General features: G+C 39.9%; 2 protein-coding genes across 2 annotated transcripts; one reads left to right on the plus strand and one right to left on the minus strand.

Moving 5' to 3' along the window:
- Nucleotides 1-2695: 2695 nt before the first annotated feature.
- Nucleotides 2696-5744, plus strand: dlx5a (distal-less homeobox 5a). Its single transcript, XM_069915699.1, has 3 exons — nt 2696-3066; nt 3746-3930; nt 5066-5744. Exons 1-3 carry the CDS (start codon nt 2733-2735, stop codon nt 5378-5380), a joined length of 834 nt encoding a protein of 277 aa, XP_069771800.1. The 5' UTR covers nt 2696-2732; the 3' UTR covers nt 5381-5744.
- An 8465-nt stretch (nt 5745-14209) lies between these two features.
- On the minus strand, nt 14210-19127 carry dlx6a (distal-less homeobox 6a). The gene is made up of 3 exons (XM_069915703.1): nt 18634-19127; nt 17756-17949; nt 14210-14855 (listed from the first exon to the last, which is right to left on the minus strand). Exons 1-3 carry the CDS (start codon nt 18920-18922, stop codon nt 14607-14609), a joined length of 732 nt encoding a protein of 243 aa, XP_069771804.1. The 5' UTR covers nt 18923-19127; the 3' UTR covers nt 14210-14606.
- Nucleotides 19128-21661: the final 2534 nt, after the last annotated feature.

Here is a 21661-nt window from a genome sequence, read left to right on the forward strand (position 1 = left end):
CAGTGTGTATAGAAAATGTACTGAGAAAGGGAATGTCCAGTGGAAATGAAATGAAAGACTAGACCAGAGAGATGGAGAATGATAGTCCCTTTGGAATGCTAAAGGGAGTAAAGGAGGGGAGGGCAGGAGAAAATATACTTGATGATTGAATTTCATTGAAAGTGGTAGAGGCTGCAGAGGGTGACAGGGTAGAAAATGTTCTGGTTGGAGGAGAGGGTTGCAGCAGAAGAGCAAGACCACATTTGAGGGCCCTGTAGACTGGGTAGATGTGAGATTTTCCATCCCACTGATGCTATTTGCCCTGTTGAATATTTGCAGAATGTTCCCATGTGATTCCTGGAATTTGTCTCTCTGGTAAGGATAGAACTCTCTCTGATTTCAAAGCCAGTGAATAAAGTGAGGAGGCACCACATGGCACCAGCTCTTACTTAAAAATAAAATTAGGGCCACCCCAATTCCAACCCTCATGCCAACGCATTAACAATAATGATTAAATGAATTAATAATTGCCATTTATCTGTCATTAACTTTCTGCTAAGAAATATAAATGAGGATTTTAAAGAAATTCCTAACCTATACATATAAAACAATTAACATGTAGGTAAAAGGCAAAGATTGTGGATCAGAAAGAATCAATGATCAATGCTCGACCACAAGGTTTTTGAGCAAAAAGGGTAATGTAAACTATTATCACTTACGAGATATTTAAGTTGTTGTGTAACTTTCAAAGGAAAAAAGGTTGGAACTCACAGGAATATCAATTATTTGGAGTTGACAAATTTTTAATCTTTTAAAACAATTTTATACTCACAGAACCTTGTTCATTGCCGCTGAAATTTGGATTCCAGATTGGAATTGTAACCTTCCACCTGGAAGCAGAGCACATATTTTTGTTAGTTCATTTTTGTAAACAGGTCTTGATATAGTTTTTTGCTTTCCTTTAAATATGTGATTTTGTTGAAATAAAATGTATTTACAGTGCTTTTATTTGGTCGATCTTGTGTTTTGACTTGAATGTTAATTAAAACCAAGATGGCATTAAGCCCTAAAAAATGAAGAAAATTCATTTTCAACAAAATCAAAATTACCAAAGCAACATAAAGCCTGGGTGCTTTGATATATAGGTTATATATACTTATAATGGAGCTAACATGTTTCTCTCCAATCTAATATTGCTTGTCCTGCTGTGTGCTTCTTTGTTAATGTGGAAAAGTATGACAGTAGTTTAATTAACCATAAAACATGTAAATGTTAGAGATGATCGCTTGATGGCAGTCTAATCCACACAGTTCTTCATAAAATGCAGGCGATCCTTGCATTAAAATGCAAGGAAACATTTATTTTGGTTTAGTAAATTTGTTCCAACAGATTTTAAACAAGCATGTGTCCAACTTGATTTTTATTTTACATTGTTAGAAAGCGTGAGTCATGTTTCGTTTTCAAATATATCTATCTATATATTTGTTCCAGTTTATTTTTCTTGGGTTGTTTTAACAAGACACAGTGAGCCAACATCAAGACGCTGTCTTTTAAACAGAAAGCACATATCTTTTGAATGTGCTGTTCCAACCAACTTTAACTTTGGCTGCTACTTGTTCTTGACTCAGAATAGTGAACGCGGTCAACATGTTCATCCTGAAACCCAGTCTCCAACAAGAATCAGGAGAGCAGATAGGTTCGTCCGTTAAATAAACGTTTTAGTGGCACAGTAAATGTATTACAGAACTCGAAGCCGAAAATGTAATAAAAATCTGATATTTTACGTCTCAACAATAACCAAAGGTCTGCCAAACTAACATTATCGTGCCTAGAGACCAGGAGTGAGCTTTGAAAGGAAAATTGGGATGCAGTTGTACAAACATACATTTGTGAACATTTTGACTGTTAACGTCCAACAAATAACAAATGTATTCACATTAATTGCATCTCAGTATGTTGTAGTCCAGAAAATGAAAATCGTGTACACCGGTGGCTTCTGGAGACCGCGCGTGTTTATTGTGTGTGTTTGTTCGCGTTCAATGAAGATGACCGGTTTAAATGAGTAAGAGGTGGTCTGGAATTTTAGATTTTAATACCATCCTGCAAGAAAACCAGTTGTGAATTATAGCTTTCTCTATGGAGACGCAAACTCTGGAGACTTAAAACTGTTATATTATGTCACTCAAAGCAACCAATTCCAATATTAAAAAATTTGTGCGTTTATTCGAAGAACCGACGCCAAAAAAAAACATCTATTCCAGATTTTGCTATTGTCAATTTTGATTTTAAAATGTTAACAGACAACCAGCGTGGCAGGGAATTAAGACATGGTTTCCACGAAAGGCATTAATGCCAACGCCCCATGGCGAAAGTTGCCTTTGTTATTGGACATCGTACTGTGATGTTATTTACCAACATTCGCTGTACAATGGCTCCGTGCTTTGTATTTTGAGTTATACGCTGTTTTGTGTTTAAGAAACTTTGAGCATGGTGTTAAACGAGTTGAGCGAGTTACGGTCTATTATATTATCCAATGGAACGCGTCCATCGAGTGCGTAATAGCGCAATTAGGGATTTAACCAAGACTTTGCTGTGTCCCAGCCACAGTCTGCCTGATTCCCTGCAACACCCACAGTCATGTCGACATAGATCACTCCTACTGCCCCCTTCCTCCCTCCCACCAACCCCCGGACCCGCGCGGGCGCGCGCGCACACAAGCACCGCGCCATCGACCCACCCCCGGTCCCAGGGCTATGACAGCAATATTCGATCGCAAGGTTCCCAGCATCCGGACAGATCAGCAGGGCACTTTCCAACACAGCATGCACCACCCGGCGCAGGAATCGCCGACCCTACCTGAGTCCACGGCCACCGACACGGGTTACTACAGCTCCGGCGCCTCTCATCACGGCTACTGTTCGCCTTCGTCTTACGGCAAAGTTCTCAACCCTTACCAGTATCAGTACCACGGAGGGAGCGGCTCGGCCGCCAGTTACCCAGCCAAAGCGTACCAGGACTACAGCTACCCCGGCCATTACCATCAGTATGCCTCGTACGGCAGGGCTCCGCCGACATGCAACCAGTCAGGTAAGGGGCCATTTTTTCGCAACTTCTCCACCAGTTCCTTCAGCATGTCTTGTTTGTCGTAAGGCCATAGAAATGCTCCCCCATCCGGACCCACTTTCAGCAATTCCTGTCCCGAGCATCTTTCTCTTGGAGCTCCAACAGGTTCGACGGAATCTGGGGTTCCAGTCGAACGCCAGCTTGGGAAACACAATGCCCTGTGGGATTTTTGCATTAAAGCTGGGACCGAACGTCAACCGCTGCAAAGACCGAGAAATATGGGCGAGTTATGCACAAGTCCAAATAAATCTCACTTTTCCAACCTCCACTCTCGGCTTGTTCGTCCTCGGTGAGGTGAAAGTGTCCGTCTCTCCACTAAATGGGGAGAGTGTTCTCGTTTTTGCTGGTGGCAAATTCTTTCAGGGGATCGTGGCTCGTTATTTTTAAAGAGGGACGTGGAGACAAAACAAAATTACTACATGAGACTGGGATGTAAAATGGGACTTCGAGGTGTCTCTCTGGTGGAGTTTTAACCCAGTAGGACTGACAGTGAAATCTCGAACCGCTGAGCCCGCTCAGAGTCCCGCGGCAAAGCGAGCTCTCGACTTTCTGGACCCTTGTCTCCCGCTCCCTGCGCGTTTATTCTGGGATCAGGCCGTTTTGTTCGGATTTTGAAAACTAAAGTGTGGATTTTCGATTTCAGATAAAAACCTTAGCGATCCCGAAGTCAGGATGGTAAATGGGAAACCGAAAAAGGTTCGCAAGCCTCGTACTATCTACTCCAGTTTCCAGCTGGCAGCTTTACAGAGGCGCTTCCAAAAAACCCAGTATCTGGCATTGCCGGAGAGAGCCGAGCTCGCGGCATCGCTGGGGCTCACTCAGACCCAGGTAAAACCACAAAGCCCCGCAGCGAGAACCCCAGCGGCCGCCGCCCGAACCACGCCGAATCACGGCCACGTAGGACACATGATCTGCGAGTTTTTGCGAGTCGTCACCATTTTTATGTTTCGTGTCCAGGAGAATACCCCAGATTAAACACGGGGCTAATTGTGTCTGCGCAATGCTCAATGTAAATCTGTGCAAAACAAAACCAAACTCTGTAGCTGACCCTGGGATTGCCTCGTCTCGCCGACTTAATGCGGTCGACATATAAACAGAATGTAAATATATATGTTTATATGTAAGATCTAGAGTTCACGCGGCGCGGCTTCCCTCGTATTTGAGCTCCAGTCTTCGTGTTAGTTTAAAACACCAGTCATCTCCTACCGCCTCCGTTCGAGTGGCGAGAATGTGCCTCGCTTCCAACTCGATCGAAGATTAAAAATACTTGCAAATATAATCCATTTGTCATTTTAGTTCACTCTTTGGAATTCACCATAAGTGGCTTGAAAATTACATTGCATATTTTAATGCGATGTTGCATTTTTAAAAGTTTGAACGTAAAGTTAAAATTCTATTCGGGCTGTTTACGAATCATTTCCAAAAATTAGAAAATCTTGTGATTAAGAGAGGAAGGATTTCAATAAATACAAACATCGAGAAGGTATGGGAACGTGCACTTACTTTTTGAACTTTTTTTTTACGCCATATGGGTAAAAATCTATTATTTGCGATAAACTCGCTGCCGAGGATTCGACTGGAATGTGCGGGGCTCACTGGATTAATGGGACCCAGAACAATACAACCTCAAATCCGGCGGCTGCAGGGTGAAGAGCAGATGAAGCTGGTTTAATTTAGAACAAAAGAAGCATTTGAGCAATAAAGGGGCAGGATGCAGAGGGGGGAAAAAATCGCATAAAAATAAGTAGTTTTCTGTTTATTACGAAGCCCCGTGAACGGATATTTTCTCTGATATTTGTTTACAATGTGAAGTAGCTTCTCAAGGAGTGAATGCAGAATTTACCATTAGACTTGGACTGTTCATGTAGCCCTGGAGGGGGAGGGGAGAAATATACAGCGTCGTTTTGCTAAATTCATTTCTGGTTTGTGATTATTTAAATAATTGTCTTATTTATTTTGGCAGGTTAAAATATGGTTCCAGAACCGAAGGTCAAAAATCAAGAAGTTCATAAAAAATGGAGAGATCCCCCCAGAGCACAGCCCCAGTTCCAGTGACCCCATGGCCTGCAATTCTCCTCAGTCCCCGGCTGTTTGGGAGAGTCACAGCTCCTCAAGAGTTATCCACACTCATCAAACCCTCAGCCACAACCCATCCCCCTCAGGCTACCTCGAAAACACCGGTTCCTGGTATTCAAGTCCCAATGCCATTAATTCTCACCTGCAATCTGCAAGCACACTACATCATCCACTAGCTTTGGGATCTGGGACGATTTATTAATTTGAAATATATTACAAAGTGGATTGGTTATGACCGACAAACAGTGGAGGTATGCAAAGAAATGCTCGTTTTGTTCAGTTGGAATCCAGAGAAACCAAACTCTCCAGTTCAGTGAAATTTCTGACACTGTCCTCTTGTTCGGTGCATTTCAGTTCTCTGCATTTCAAAGAGGAAAATTGGCTAGTTTCCCAGTGGACTTCATGGCCAGCTTGGACACTGTCAACGTTGCCTTTTACTCGTAGGCTATGACCCCACCCCCCAACCTGACTGGACTTTTCAGTCACACCTATCTCTGTACATACGTGTAGATAGTTGGATTAAACTGTATATTCTGTTTAAATAAAATTATTGACCCTTCAGACAACATTATTGTTGGAAGCTTATTTGATACAAATTGTGTGGTCAGACTGAATGATGTCGTTAACAAATGTTGGTATTGTTATTTGAAGGACTGGCCAAAGTGCTTACCAGGAGCAGAAAGTTAGTTATATGTATTATGCACTTAGTTTGAAATTCAGCAATCAAACTGTAATGCTAATTGGTAAAATGCTCTACTGAATTACATTTTGAGAGAGATAAGATTCAAGTGAATTAATTAAATATAAGGAATATTTAAATGTTTTCGATTCTTTTTTTTTACAGCCGGGTGCCTTCCACCTTTTATTTAGTTATTTCCCTGAGTCATGCCTAAAAAAATTAAGAAATCATCATCAATTTGGGCCTAGATTTAACTTTCTGAGTTTGTGCTACACTGTCATGTAAAAATCTTGGAAGAGAAGTAAACCCAATTGAATAGAATAAATGGTGCCTACAGAAATCCACAGTGTAAACAAATGGAACACGTGTGTACAGAGTAAGAAAATAGATATAAATTTTATCCGTTTTATCCTAAGTTGCATTGCTAAATATTCATGCTGATTCACGTGTTTAAAGTTAAGGTTATTTTTAAGATAAGTGTGGACTTTTGGAAAAACTTTTATCGCTTGGTCGGGCATGCAATCAAACGTCTTGGACATAGGTTCTCCAAGAACTAAGGTAAGGTGTCAGTAATTATGTCCTGGACATGAAAAAAATAGGGAATATTTCCATTGCAATTATTTGATAGCCAAAGACAAAACTCGGCAAAAAAAAAAAATTGGTTGTCGCTCGTTGGCTGTCCTCCGATAATCACAAATAATATGACACGGGGTCTGACTTCCGACCAGCGAATTCACACATTATCGAGCGTGACATATTTTGAGATAAACTAATAACGCATCTCCAGAAAACAATATTTACAAAAAGGATCATCTTAAACTCCCGAAAGAATTACCTGGTGTGATTTTTTAAAACTATTTCTATAAATAAAAATTGCCACTCGTATCTTTGTGGGAGATATGATTATCTACATTAAAATAGCCCAGCTTTCCTTTAAATAAATCATATTAAAATTAAATGCGAATTGAAGTGATGGAGTTTTTGTTCCTAATTCGGGTAATCATCTAAAGAATCCCGTAGTCGTCGTTGTGCAGTGAGTTAATTCCGCTTAGGATAACACGGATGAATTTTATATCTATTATCTTACTCTGTACAACTCACAAAGGCGACGGGGTTTTATGTCATCTAAATGATGGCCGCTGACTGTTTATTCAGCAGGGCTATACTTAACCGCGAAATCCCAACAGATATGTGGCGGTGACTTCTTGGTGCAGGTAACAAAATAAAACAAGGCGTACCATTAGGATTCCGCAAAGATGTGGATACTCTACTGATGTCATAATTGATGTATTACTGCTGGGTCTTGGCGGAGAGGTGGAAATTGGTGGGTGGTTGGCCGAACTTAGTGAGATCTTTATAATGTTGAGCTATTGTAAATGTGCATCCTCGATCGAGCATGGAGTGAATAGACATTAAATGCATAGGGGCGTATCATAGCATCTAAAAAAATTAACAGCCCTGTCCAGAGGCGGCAGATGAGAAACTTGCTATGAGATCGCCATGCATATAAATGAATTTCACCGGGAAATAACGTCGTGGTGTTAGTGTAGTGGCATTAGACCCGCTTGAACTTCCATTCATGACAGACCATTTCCATTACAGAAATTAATAATGAACACAATCCTAAAAATCTAACCGACATTATATTGTCCCCACGCGCATATGGTCTTCTCGGTGAGCACTTTTAAACGGAGGATGCCAAGTTCAGTTGAGAACTGTAGATACCTGCTCTTCTGACTGGTGATGAAACAGGGGGTTGAAAAGCATCCTTCGTGCCTTAAGGCAATGGAGTGTTATAGGTGGGACAGGATCTGACCGCTGGAATTTGTTGTGTTCGTTTCTCTGGTAGCTGAGCTCTCCTGGAGATTGACTTGCAGACTTCCCGCAGACTTTCTTTCTCTTTGTATTGCCCACAATTAGCAGCTTTGAGTGTGGCAGAGAGGAGCCGAGAGGGCGGCAGTTAAGATCACAGAGAGCTGCATTCCTGTGGGTGCGGGCCGACTCCAGTGCAGGGCTGCTTCCAGTCACCACCCGTCTCAACCAACACACGTTTGATTATTGGAAAAAAAGATATAAATATAATAAATTGAAGTATTTTCGGGCGCGAAATTTTAACTATGCACATGGAAGTAACGTGCACACTCTTATACGGACAAGACGTTCACGACCATAGACACTGTGAGACAAGGCACCTGTACATTTGAGAGAAACGCTAGACAAAGGCAAGACTACGGTTGGTGCATTTCGTCAAGAACTCATTTCTACAAAAAAAAATTCTCTCGTTTATTAGCCGTTTAGAGCTAATTATTCATTCAAGTCCTATTGAAAAATAAGCTGACATCTCCCTGCAAGGATATGCCGCCAAAAAATATCCGTTTTTGTTCATTTTCGTTAATGTGGGTAAACACGGTACAGCTGCAGAGAACGTTCATTTTCTATCTAAAATGGTAACGAATCTAGGCAAACAAAATGGAAAGATGTGAAATAGAAACATGAAAGCAGACGTTGGCGTCTTTCGCTCGAAATATTAACCCCGGCTTTTGCGTCCTTCTACAATTACTGGGATTTGAGATCGAATTAACTCGTGTTTTACTACTACATTGTAGTCGAGGGAAAATGAGTAACACATTTGTTGATGTTATTCTATCCGTATAGCAATCGAAGCATTAAAACCTGTCAAATCACAACCTTTTTTAATTGTTAAGCTGCATGTCCAACAACAAGCTTGGCTTGCTGTAATTTGATACGACACGCAACTGTGATGTCTGAAGCTCGTTGAATGCGACTGTATAATTGAAGTATCTAAGGATTATGGCATGTTGCACGTTTTACAGCATGAAAATGCAGCTCCGTCTAATTACTTTCATCGTGCTTCATGCGGCAACAATTTGCCCGACGTCAAGTTTTGTTTCTGAATTGTTAACGGAGTGCGAATGGGGTGGAGAGTTTTTCAAGCATGGATGGACTGGACAGACATTCATAGGCATATTCAAGGGGAAACCACGGTTCTCTTCCACTTTTTGCCTCTTTATCATTGGTCCATTCTAACTTGAATAATAGTTGAACTCGTTTTGAACCACGCGTTCAGATGGTTCTTAATAGCAAGTAACAGGGTAAAGAGCTGGGTATTGGGTTGTGGATGGGCGGGGTTCATTTATTAACATTTCACACCTGATGTAAACGAATCAGCGGAAGGGAAAGTCCCTTGTTGGTCTTTTTTGCTGCTTTGAATATTCTTCATGTTCTCGTTTCATTTGTATTTTTATTGGCATTCTGCGGCGACTTCCCATTTAATGTCGTGTTGATGCCCGTGAATCTTTCATTTGAGAGACTGATTTACTTTGAATTACTTTGGTGATAGCGTTTCTTTCAAAGAGAAAACGGTTTTGAAATATTGCGGAATTTGTTGTAAATGTTGAGATTTTTATTTCTCTCGGTGGCACTTTGGATAAATAAAACTTGACTAAACCGCCCCAATTAAGAATAAGGATGTATTCTGTGCGGAATTAATGACGGGAGATAAAGCGAAAGCCAATTTCCAACTTTCAGACCATGCTGATACTAGGCCTGTTCCTAAACAACTTACAGTATGCCCAATGTTAATGAAACAAGGTCTCGATTATTATTCTATGTCAGTGCATGCGAACCACGCCACGCATAAATTTCAGCTTTCATAACCAATCTAACAGGCGTCTGAACCTTCCTGACTAACATCCCATGTGAGACTTTGTCAAAGGCCTTACTAAAGTCCATGTGGACAACATCCACAGCCCTTCCTGCGTCAGCTTTCCAGGTAAACTGAAAAATTATAAGATTTGTTCAACACGACCTACCACGCACAAAGACATGTTGACCATCCCTAATACCTATATATCCGATCTCTTAGAACACTTTCCAATATCTTATCTGCCACTGATCTGAGGCTCACCGGCCTGTAATTGCCTGGGTTATATTTTAAGTAATTTTTTAAAACAACGGAATAATATGAGCTACCCTCCAATCCTCAACCACCTTACAGTAAATAAGGATGTTCCCTCAAGGGCAGAGGGAATATCTTGTCAGGTTCTGAGGAATTATCCACCTTTATTTCACTCATTCGCCCAAATGACGGCGAAAGTAGTCGAACTGGACATTTGCAGCGATATAACTCGTAGTAGTTATCCCCCAGTCTGCTTTAAGATGTTATTATTATAATCTGGACATTGACAATTGCCTATAATTTGCAAAGATGCACCTCTCTTGACTGAGGCTTTATCAACCTAACTATTCCCAAAATACTGACAGCGGTAACAGCAATTTTTGCTGGCAATATAAAAAATGAAGGGGTGTGCAAACACTTACACGCCTGATACGTTCACTCAATCGGTGTAGCGAAACCTTCTGCCTGGTTATATAGTACAAATATTTGAATCATCACTTAAACACAGGGTCACAGTGTTCTCTGATGCAAGATTGGAAGGATTGTCCTTCGAACAGACATGCCTGGTAGGGGTGAAACTCGCTTTTATGTATACTTACATATTAAGGAATCTCGTGACATGTTCTGTTGATGAAGGTAAACGAGTTTATGCCTGACAACACGGGGTTTGCGGTTTTGTGAATTATTCGGGACTCCCTGTTTGAAGTCGATCATGGATATTCTATTTCCTCCAGACAGCAGGACTTAGGTGTGTAAAAACACAACGCTGGAGAAAGTCAACAGGTCAAACTGTGGACTGGATATAGCAAAGATAAAGATATATATCCGACATTTCGGGCTTGAAATGTTTGGAAAAATGTCGGCCAAGGACTTAAGCGTGGATTGTTTGACGGATGGAGGGGGTTAAGTAATTTTGCAAATGATAAGCCCAATGAAGAATATTTAAAAAAAAATATTAAATATGCTGTTACGTCGCAGGCTCCATGGACAACTTAGAAAGATAATCAGTAGATGCCCAAGGCTTCACAAATCCTCTCTCTCTCTCTCTCTCTCTCTCTCTGCCTGTCCGTCCGTCTGGATGCATGTGATTTTACAAGCAATGCGCAAATTACATTAGCAGTTGACAACAAATCTGAGTTATTGTAATAACTTGGCAACGTATGTCAGCAGGAGTATTCTGTCAAACTCTGATTGGCGATCTTGTAAACTGCTTGTGATCTCCAGAAAAATACATTTAATACGGTTTTTGTTCTGTAATGTGCAATTGGCTACAGGCTACGGGGAATCTTTTTAACTCTGTGTATGGCGTGCTAATTCTTTCCTAACTTTCCAAATCTTTTTTGCATGGTACGTTGCTGCGTTGTTCTGCCGATGTTATGGTGACAAGACAGACAGCAATCGGCCATGTTTCCGATGAAAGTAAAATCTTGGTTGAGAGGAGCCGGAGCTGATGGATGAAACCATTCCTCGCGTTTCCACCAACGAGGCAGCGCGGTTGCCATTTCGGCTCTAATGTTCTCTTTCCACTAAGGTTCTGAGACATTTTGATGAGAGAGAGAGAGAGAGCGTGTGCGAGTGTGTGTGAGTGAGTGAGAGGAAGGGAGAGGGGGGAGTCTCGAAAGGTGAAAGTTCTGATCTCTGCGCAGTCCACATGCGGAATATCGGCGCTGTTACTTCGCCCACCATTTCTACTGCTGAACATCAGCGGGCGGTTCGAGGGTCAAGCGGAAATGCAACATCAGCCCTGAAAAAAAAATGGAAATTAACTCGAAATTCTCGGGTTTTCTTTCTTGAGAAGCAGGCAAGCTGGAGGAGATGGAACCTAAATGCTCATGTGCTACCTCCTCACATTCCCCAAAGCAACAACAAAACCAAGCAGCTCCTCACCACCGGGACGCGGATGTGATCTGAAATCAGCATCCATATTCTCCATTAAACATTTCCTTTGGTTCTCACAAATAAAAGACGGGGTGGTTCCTGGTACTGGGATATCTATACGTTGTTATTTGCATTGCTTCATTCAGAAGCAAACCAATACTTCCCAGAGATGGCAGACACGTGTTGGGGAAAATGTTCACAAGAAGTACTATTTAGCACTCAGATCAAGTTCTCCACGTGTAGTCTTTTAATTCTTAATCGAGCACATTCGCTTTGGGAATTGAACACTGGAGTGGACAAACAACTGTTACATAAACCCTGCTTCCTTTTGGGAATTGAACACTGGAGTGGACGAACAACTGTTACATAAACACTGCTTCCTTCACTGGGCCAGATGAACCGAAACATCTCCACCAATGAAGAGAGTAAAATGTCCTCCGCATGTTTCCTCTTTTCTGCCTCGTAAACAGGTTCTAAACTCTTATGTGATTGTCATCGACACGGTCTTGAAAGGCTGAAGCTGTGCAGATTTCATATCTCAAATACCAAATCGTTTTACTTATTTAAAGAAAAAGAACATTACAATGGATTTTCATGGGGAAATAGTGATGGCCAAAGGCAGAGCAATATTTACAAACATCGTTGATCTTTCTGATGCAAAAATATTGTATAAATGTTCGCAGTTGTTTTACATTTAATGTTAAGGAGTCATTATTTCTTTACAATGTAAAGATGGGTCTCAGAAAAAAAGGGTGATTGGATTATATTATAACCCTAGCGCGTTTATTTTGTCGTTGGAATCCTCATTAGATTAGTGTTTTCAATTTGAATTCAAAGATGCTCGAGATATTTCTTCCGACGAATCTAAGGGCAATCTCCAAAAGGCACTGTTGAAATATTTGTCTAATAAGACACAATGACGAAAAGAAGGGGTGATGATTCCCTTTAAAATGCATTTATGTGGCGACACCCCTAACCCTAATGTATGGGGTATTGATGACCTTATGTTCAGAAATCCTAGATGTAAAAGTAAAAGTTATGCTTGATCTGCGATCAAGTCAGACTCAGCTTCCCCAGATGTGTCTACATGTAAAAAGCTGCTGAGGGGCAAAACTAATGTCAGTGCACTTACCCAATATACTATGTTCATGATCAACGAGAAAGTGGGTTTAAATTGTGACTTTAATACAAATTTTGAATTGCTGATTAATCTTGCTTATTTGTAATTTAAAAAAAAAATCTACCAAGGAATTGAATTCTCTCCGATTTATTCCACAAATTTCATCTACTATTTAAGTGGTTGTGTACATTAAAATGGGCATTGAGATTATTATTTAAAGCCTATGTTTTGCTTAATTGATACAAATGTAGCATTGTGCGGGTTTTGTTTTTGTTTCTAAAATCAACCTTTGAGGTTCAATTTCTTTTACAGATATCTTTCTTTTTGCTATGTCTACTGGGTTGGATTAAAAAAAGCTGCATAACACAAAATTCTATTCTTTCCATTTTGTTTCATTCTTCTTCTTCCAGCACTTAAATAACGAAAGCTCTTTAGTATTAAAAGTGGGAGAAAATTACATATAATTACCTTTGACTGTAAAAACGCTGTAATCAGCGGGCTGAATCAAAAATTACCCTAATTATAGTCGCTTTTATGATGGTCTAAACCTTTCTCGCGAATAATACCGTAAATTGTACCAAGTATCAGCTTTAAATTGAACGGGGCTGCAGCTGGAGGTTTTTGTTTAGTATTGATCATGTTGGATTTTTTACATGAGACTTTTTGAGTTCGTGAAAATCAGTCAATATTGCGAGTGGAGTGGCGAGTCCATTAGATGAGATCAGAACCGTGGTTGATAATAGAGCTCTGTAATTTATTTCCTTGGTTGTTCACAAGAACCAAACAACTATATCTCGGTAAGTAATAATGATTTTGCACATACTGAGAGTTATCGTCATTTTGGGATCGTGGGCATGTCTTTTCTTCGTCATTTTAGATAATTGGCCAAGTTTCAACGGCTTTCAATGTGATGTTTATAGGCCCATGGAAACAAAGGATCAAACTGACCCTCCTTTTCATCATTTGGTTGTTTCTAGCTTAGTTAAAATATTCACCTGTGAATTATATTTAACTCTAGCGAGGTCTCAAATGCCGACAAGGAGGTGCATTAGTATGACTTAAAATAGAATATCAGTTTATTTTCCATCATTGCTTTCACCTGAAGCGAAATGGTTTTTTTTTAACCGTGGATTCCGTGATATTGCTTTATACTCGAATATGTCGATTTAAGGCCTGCGGCGGAAATGTTAAGTTTGTTTATAATCGATAACTGCTTTGTTGTAATGCAGCGCAGCTTTCTGCGGCGTTATGATTTTTTTTTTACCCTGCATTGTCCCTAACAATAACACTTGAGCCTAATTTTCTGGATGCAATTTGAAACCAAACTTCAGGCTTTCCCTTTCAAAATATTCTATACTTTACCAAACTGGACAAATGATTCAGTGAAGTGAATCTCCTTCCATGTAGTTTTGAACAAAGTTGACCACAAGACACGTTGATATTTTTGATTTATTACTCAATATGAAAGAAACATAAAACATATAAACTATGTACACCTACAAATTAATCAATATATACATACTCGTGTCTTTTCATCTGCTTCCAGTGCGTCTTAGCATTACCAACCTACGCCGTTTTAAAATCAGCATAAAATCTTCCACAATGCATTCGCATTTTTTATAATTGGTTCCCATGGACTCTCTAGAGACGGTGGAGGCCTTTTATGCAATGTCTACAGTCATCGACCAATCCTCCTTTTAGCCCATTGCTTGTCCAATTTAACATGGCTATTAGCAACTGTAATCGCTGCTGGATCATCCATTGAAAATAGCGCGTGGGTACCTTAACCCCATTGATTTCACTCCATGGATAGATTTTTTGGCTTCAGGGTGTTACATCATCTGCCTTTGCATGGTGTCTTGGTGGCTCGTCGAGTACCAGGAGGAATAGCCAGCCATATAACTGTTAGAGGTCATATTGACGCCTTTGGCCGAAGCTGAGATGTCCCACACTGGCGGGATGGCTGGGGAACGAGGGGAGAGACCAGCCGACCCGGACATGGAATCATTCTCAAGGGGATTCCCGCCCTGTTTCATCAGTTTCTTAAACTTTGAGCGTTTATTCTGGAACCAGATTTTCACCTACAATAAATAACACGTGTTTAAAATGTAAATGCACGGCCTTTAAACGGCAGTCAGTAGCTTTGTTCACAGTTAATAAAATTGTCAACGGTACTGACATTGAAAAGGTAACATGGTATCGAAATATAATCCGAAACGATATTGCGAGAAAGACTGAAAAAGATAAATATCTGTACGTAAGCACTTCGGTCGATTTCTATAAATAATTCTGTATAAATTATAGTATTCTGGTAATTTGTTTAAATGTCCAAGTGGGTGGATCATTGCGTTACTGTGTGATAATTAAATAGTATATAAAACGTTTTACCGAAATGGAAGAGAAAATATGCTCGGTATTGCGATCAAGCAATAACGTTGTAAATCAAGGGGTGAACATTACGCAATCGTCTGAATAATCTCCACAAGAGTGGATCCTTTTGCAAAGCTACTTTATGGTTCCTAACGTCCTGCTTCTCGGGCAACATTGGATACAATACATTCGTCAAAACTATTTAGTGAAACAAGAAAGGCTGCAGGCGCTGTGGTTGTAGTAAATGTTGTGTATTGACCTCAAAAAGCTTTTTCGCTGATTTAAACAAGTTAAGAGCACATATTAACCTCGTGTATGTACTACATTATTCCGTATTGATAAGCTCTGCCCGTTCGGCATTTCAATGAAGTTCAAAATACAACAGTAGAGTTTTAAGAGGCCAAAGAAGAAAAGTTTGGTGTTTATGCCGTTAACTCAATGGCACCTGGTTCCAGGATGTAGAAATTCATAATGGCCACGATCACCGGTTTAAAGAGTTATCATTTTTACGGTGGAATTTGTATATTTCAAACAGACATTAAACATCCTGGTGGCTCCACTCGGGAAAGTTAGACAACGGCGGACTTTTATAAAATTGCAACAATGTTGCCAAGAATGACTATGTATACGGTTCCGATTTGTGGCATAGCTGCTGCTTCAGCCATTTTGAGGAAATATATGCGAGTGAATACGCGGATTTTATTTCTTCCTCTTTTATCCCTCAACGATTAACTCCTTTACGTCATAATTGTTTCGTGTCTCATCGTTCCCCACCTCGCTATCTCCATCCCCCAATCCCTCAGCATCACCACCGACGTTCCCCTTAAGAAACAAAGGCGAGTCAATATGGTCTGTACTTGTCAAGCGGGTCAAAACAGACAGCGTAATCAAAAATGTCCATTGTAAACTTGACTGGTAAGCTTGATGTCCAAGTGCAAAATAGGGTTAGTCATCCATCATTCCAACTACAATGCTTTCTGGAGCTTTCAAATCTGGCGTATTTGGGGTTTATTGCAATGAGCATTGCTAAAGATATTGAAAGAAATTTGACAACAGCAGAAAAAGATTTACTTAGAACCCACACTCTTAGTATTGTTGTGTTGCATTGTTTCATACGTCATGAAATGTCTTAGAAAGAGTGACGTCCAAGAAAATATGTTTTTGAAAAATAAATAACATCACTTGTTGGAACAATGCAGTGCACACGCATCTTTATAATGTTGCAAGGCTCATATCACCCAATAAATCATTCTGTTTTCATTAGTTTGATTTTAAATAAATATTTTAAGCAAAAAAATGGATGCGTGAGAAAATTGTTTATTGAGACATTTAAACGGCGTGAAATACGAATTCTTTAATTGATTTCCAATGAGGCCATAATTTTGCAATTTGTAAAAGTAAATCAATGCCTGGAACGACTACCAAAATGGAAGACGTATTACTCTCAACTGTCAAGAGGCACTTAAGTACTTAATAAACTCGAAATTCTGCATATTTTTTTGTTCACCTCCCAAGGATGTTCCGGTAGTCATCAATGGAACCTATATTTTAAACAAATTCCGACTTAGAAGTCTATCTCAGAAAAAAATTGGAAGATCGTTTATCCAAGGATTGAAAACATTACAGACTATTTGCCAACTTATCTTGCTAAAGGAAGAACCTATGTTTATTTCTGAGCAAATGGCAAACTATCAATTATATTGCACGATCCCAAGCTTATGTAGAGTTTTTAAGCAAGTGATGGCACTTCCTTTAATCCCTGTTTCAAGGATAACTAAATCGAATTCAGATTTGAAGGGACTACACTCGAATCCAGCCAAAATGTACAGTAACCCTCACTTTCTCTTTTTAATAGTGTCATCTTTGACGCCCGCAAATGAAATGGGCCATTTAATTTTGTAACAAGGCTATCTTTAGAGTTGTCTAAATATACAGAGGATGCTTTGGGCTTGATGGACGAAAGAAAGGGAATATTTTAATGCTGGATATGCTGTCATGTATTTGCACGTGGACTGTACATATGGCCAAATTGTGGTGAACAGATTTATTCTATTGTGGTTTTGCATGAGCTTCGCTTTAAAAAAAAACAGACATAAGCAGCAAATCTCAGCGTTTACAGTTGAACCAACAATTCTTTTCAAACAAACATCAAATAAAGTGGGATCAAATAAAAGGCAATGGGCAATTGGAATCGACGCTTAAATTAAGTCACATCCAATTCCTTTACCTCAAAAATATCCAGATAAAAGAGTAAAAAAACACGATGTTGTGATTTGATTAATCTGATATTCGCTGAACAAGAGCCACGTGGTGCTCTTAAAGCCGCAGTTACCATTTTGTTCTTTGGAGCAAGTAGCCGTTTTGATGTAGCTGAAACAATGCAGGAAGATAATTATCTTAAACTGAAAGAACGGCATTTAATGCAACGTGGATAATGTGGTCGAAACGTTCCAGTGATAACGTTCCTGTGCCACATTTTTTGAGCCATTTCATGCATCGAGCTGGTAACAAGCTGATTGAACGTTCATAGTATTTGTACATAACTTGAAAAATAGAAGGGTTGCAGGAAGTGCAATAAGTGAGGTCCGATGTTCTTTCCTGAGTACTGTACCTGAGTCTGCGTGAGTCCCAGCGAAGCAGCCAGCTCGGCTCTCTCGGGTAATGCCAAATATTGAGTTTGTTGGAAACGGTGATTTAACGCCTGCAGCTGTAGGCTTGAATAAATAGTTCGAGGCTTGCGGATCTTTTTCCCTTTCCCATTGAAGCGGATCTCACCGTTTTCAATCACTGTTGTCTTTTGTTGTTCTGGAAAACAAGCATATGCCGACATGTTCCACGGCCCTGTTCACAGCTTATTTCTATGTAATTTACTTTGCTATTCTCTCTCTTTCTCTTTCGCACACTCTCACCCTCTCCCTCCTTCTCCCTCTGCCCCCTTGAAAGACGTTAATAACCTCGCTAACAGTTCCACCGGGTTACAATCTATCTTTAGTTCCTTAACACCAGTCCACCCTCGCAGCCCTCTCCCCTCCGCCCCCAATAAATTGCAATGAACGATCTTCACTGGCGGCCCTGAAAAAAATCGTAATTTAACAATAAGAATTAATAGAAAATCAATTATTTGTAAATAAACGTACACGGCACTTCCTAATGAAGGAGGTAGCAGTGTTATGGGGTTATCTGATGATCAAAATGTATAGTCCCAACAAATAATGACCAGATATTTGAGCTATGAATTGACACATCCTCATTAAAATATCCCCCAAGCAGAAGAGCGTTCGAGGCATACGGCACGAAAAAATAACGTTTCAAATGATATTGAAGCAATGAAGTAAAATAAAGAAGGGAAATATCAATAGTCGACACACGATTTTTAAAAAAGTGGTTGCTAAAAGAGGAAATGATATCGTGACTCGGGAAGTTAACAATTTAATCAAGAAGACGGAAGCCCGAAAAAATGGATAACCCTGCGTCTGGTCGAAGACTCACCTGCCTCGTCTAAACGTGTCTGGCTGCCAGTGCTGTTGCTGTGGTAGGACGGCAGGTAAGGGCTATGATGAGAGTGACTCACGTAGGGATAAGGCAGGGGTCTGTTGTAAGTGTTGACGGCCGGGTACGAGCTGTCGTGCTGGTGTGAGTGTCCTGAGTGCAAGCAATGCACTGGGTAGTGACTGTGAGACATGGCTGGAGAACTTTGCTGGGACTGCTGGCCAAACTCCATGAAAGCTGATTTGGAGTCCGGGGCTTCCAAACCGTCAGCCATCGTAGTCATGGTCATTATAAATATTCAATCGAAAACAACTCTTAAAAGCGAAATATCTCTTTTTCATGAAGAAAGTAAATCTCCCGAGGAGAAAGTGCGGGCGTGTGAACTCCTATTGTTTTTAAGTAGAAGGTTATTTTGGACTTCCAAGTTGAGTGGAGGACGGACGGAGTTGAGGCAGTCTTTTAGTAGATTCTGCTAAAGTTAAGGCTCTGCTTTCAGACTTGATGCAGATGGTGTAATGTGCCACAAGTCGAATGATTTGTCTCCAAAGGGCAGCAGCTTCTGATTGGTCATCTCTCTGCCTCGTCATCTTCCTGCAACTTCCACTGGATTCAGTGGATGCAGTCAACAGTGGGTTAAAGCACAGCCAAACAACCTTTCATAACATTGCCAATAATTGCTTTCGCTTTGCAAAGATCCAAATGAATTATAACCCTCAAATCACGCTGTTATTTCGATAGCACTGGACCATCTTACAAAATATTACACTTATAGTTTCAAAGGGTTGAATTTTTATTCTCAAGTATTTTTATTTTTAATGAAGCTACACAGCAAAATGAACTTAAACATTATCCGTGCAATTATTACGCAAAAAAATATGTTCACATGAAAATAATGGGCGTTTTGCATTCAAATTACAATTTTAATGTAATTAGCGGGAGAAGGAAGAGAGTTAACTCGGTAGCCATAAACGCTCTGGTTCTTTCTGACGAGGAAGCTCTGGCACTCGAAGTTAACTCCTCCTGGTCCACGCGTGTCAGAAAATGCTCTCCTGCTTGAACGATATGCAAATTATGAATGTGGTTGGCGGTTTGGCAAATTTGAGCATGATTTAAAGTATGTAGACATGCTGTATAAAATTAATTAGGTTTAAATTATGAATGGGCTCGCTCTATTATCAATATAATTAAATATGCAATGGAGTGTTATATTTACTTTTGGGTTGATATGTGTAGAGTTAATTATGGGCCAACTTAGAAATGCACAAAATGTATCTTAATTATTCTAAAATTGCTACAATGAATTTCCCAACAATTGTCTTTTAATGATTATGACCGCATTTCGAATAAAATAGTGGATATAGCATAATTATCCTCTAATTATATGCTACTGTCGCATCAATTATCCTCTTATCAAAGTGGTTGTCTAACTGCAGCTTTTGGTATCAATGCTCATTTCACTATAAAAAGAACTTTATAACGGTTGTTTACACTGTCTTATAAATCTCATCTCATGAATGGCACTGCACCTTCCTCCACGTTCAATCGAGAGTAAATATTCTGAGAAGACTTGCTCAGCGACAAAAACACTGAAGTCTCCATTTTCAATTATGCGTGGAAAAATAAATAAATTCGGACAACATATATTTCGGATGGACTTGGGTTCATCTGACGGAAGAGGTAAGTTCAATATAAGTATTCTTTAAAATGAAATGCAAACCCTTCAAAACAACATTCCTTCCCAATATCGCTGTTAATCGGAGGGTCAGCTACTAGGCAACAACCTTTTCGCTATTGGTATGTTGAATGGTGTGGATGCAAGCACATCACAATCTGTTCATGCCATAACTTCAGCGGATGTTTATAGCACGCCCGTGTACTTGAGATTGGTGTAAGGTCTCCTGATTTTTTTTAGGTTTACACATTCAGAATGTATCATAAGATGCATTTTGCTCGCTGTATTTTTTAGCTTCGATTTCATATCCAGCATATGAATAGGACACGATTTTACGCGATTAACAAAATTCAACACACAGGCAGTTTAATTTGTAACGACGGGAGATTCTTTCCGACCCAGCTGTCAATTTCGGATCATTATCACAAAGTGAGTGAACTGTTGATTTTTGTCTCTGGGTTTGGTTAGATGTTCAGATCAGTGCAACAACGACTGAAGTAATACAGGGGGAAAAAAAAGAGTTAACAGCGAGAGAGTGAAAATACAACTGCTTTATTTGTCGTTACAAATAACCCAAGAAAGAGAGTTACTGACATTTTAAACATAGTGTAAGTCCTTTGTAATCTCGTGGATAGCGCCAGGTACATAATAATTTCCCGTGGTCCTTATTAAGGTACACAAAAAAATAACAGTGCAACAATTCCACAACTCGTTCCAGTATAATCTCTCATCACATTACAGAGGCAAGGTCTTAAATAATGTACTGAACTCCCTTGACTGTACAACTATACAATTACATTATGATTTTAAAGCCAACGATTAAAAAAAATAAAATTCTATTCTTTTTGTACTGCTATAATTCGGCAGTATTCCACTAAATGACCCAGTTGACTGCTTTCAGTTATTGTCCGTTAATAGAACAATATAAATAGCGAAGTGTTAAAATCATTAGTTCGCATTGCATCGCCAGCAAGCGCTTTGCTCCCTTTCGCCCTTATTAATGTTGCCGTTGTCCTAGTTTCCCACTGAGAAGATCATTTGAATCGAGGCAAAGGATGGCGGCAGTGTGGAAGAGAATGGGGCTAAATTCTAAAACCCACGCGATGTTTCGCTGGCAGGTGCAACTGGACGTTGATATCCCGGATTATTACTAAACCAAATCTTCAAATAAATACCTAAATGCACGCCAAAATACAAAATACGGTTGAATCACTAATATGGATGAAATATATCAAGAATTGCTACGCAGAATAAGAATTATATGTGAAACAGAAACCCAATTCTCTATTTTTAGATCTATTCTCTTGTTTGAGGAACCGTTACAACCAGACCAGTCTCAACCCTGCACGTCTCAAC

The sequence above is a fragment of the Narcine bancroftii genome, chromosome 1 (assembly GCF_036971445.1).
Source record: "Narcine bancroftii isolate sNarBan1 chromosome 1, sNarBan1.hap1, whole genome shotgun sequence".
Lineage (NCBI taxonomy): Eukaryota > Metazoa > Chordata > Chondrichthyes > Torpediniformes > Narcinidae > Narcine > Narcine bancroftii.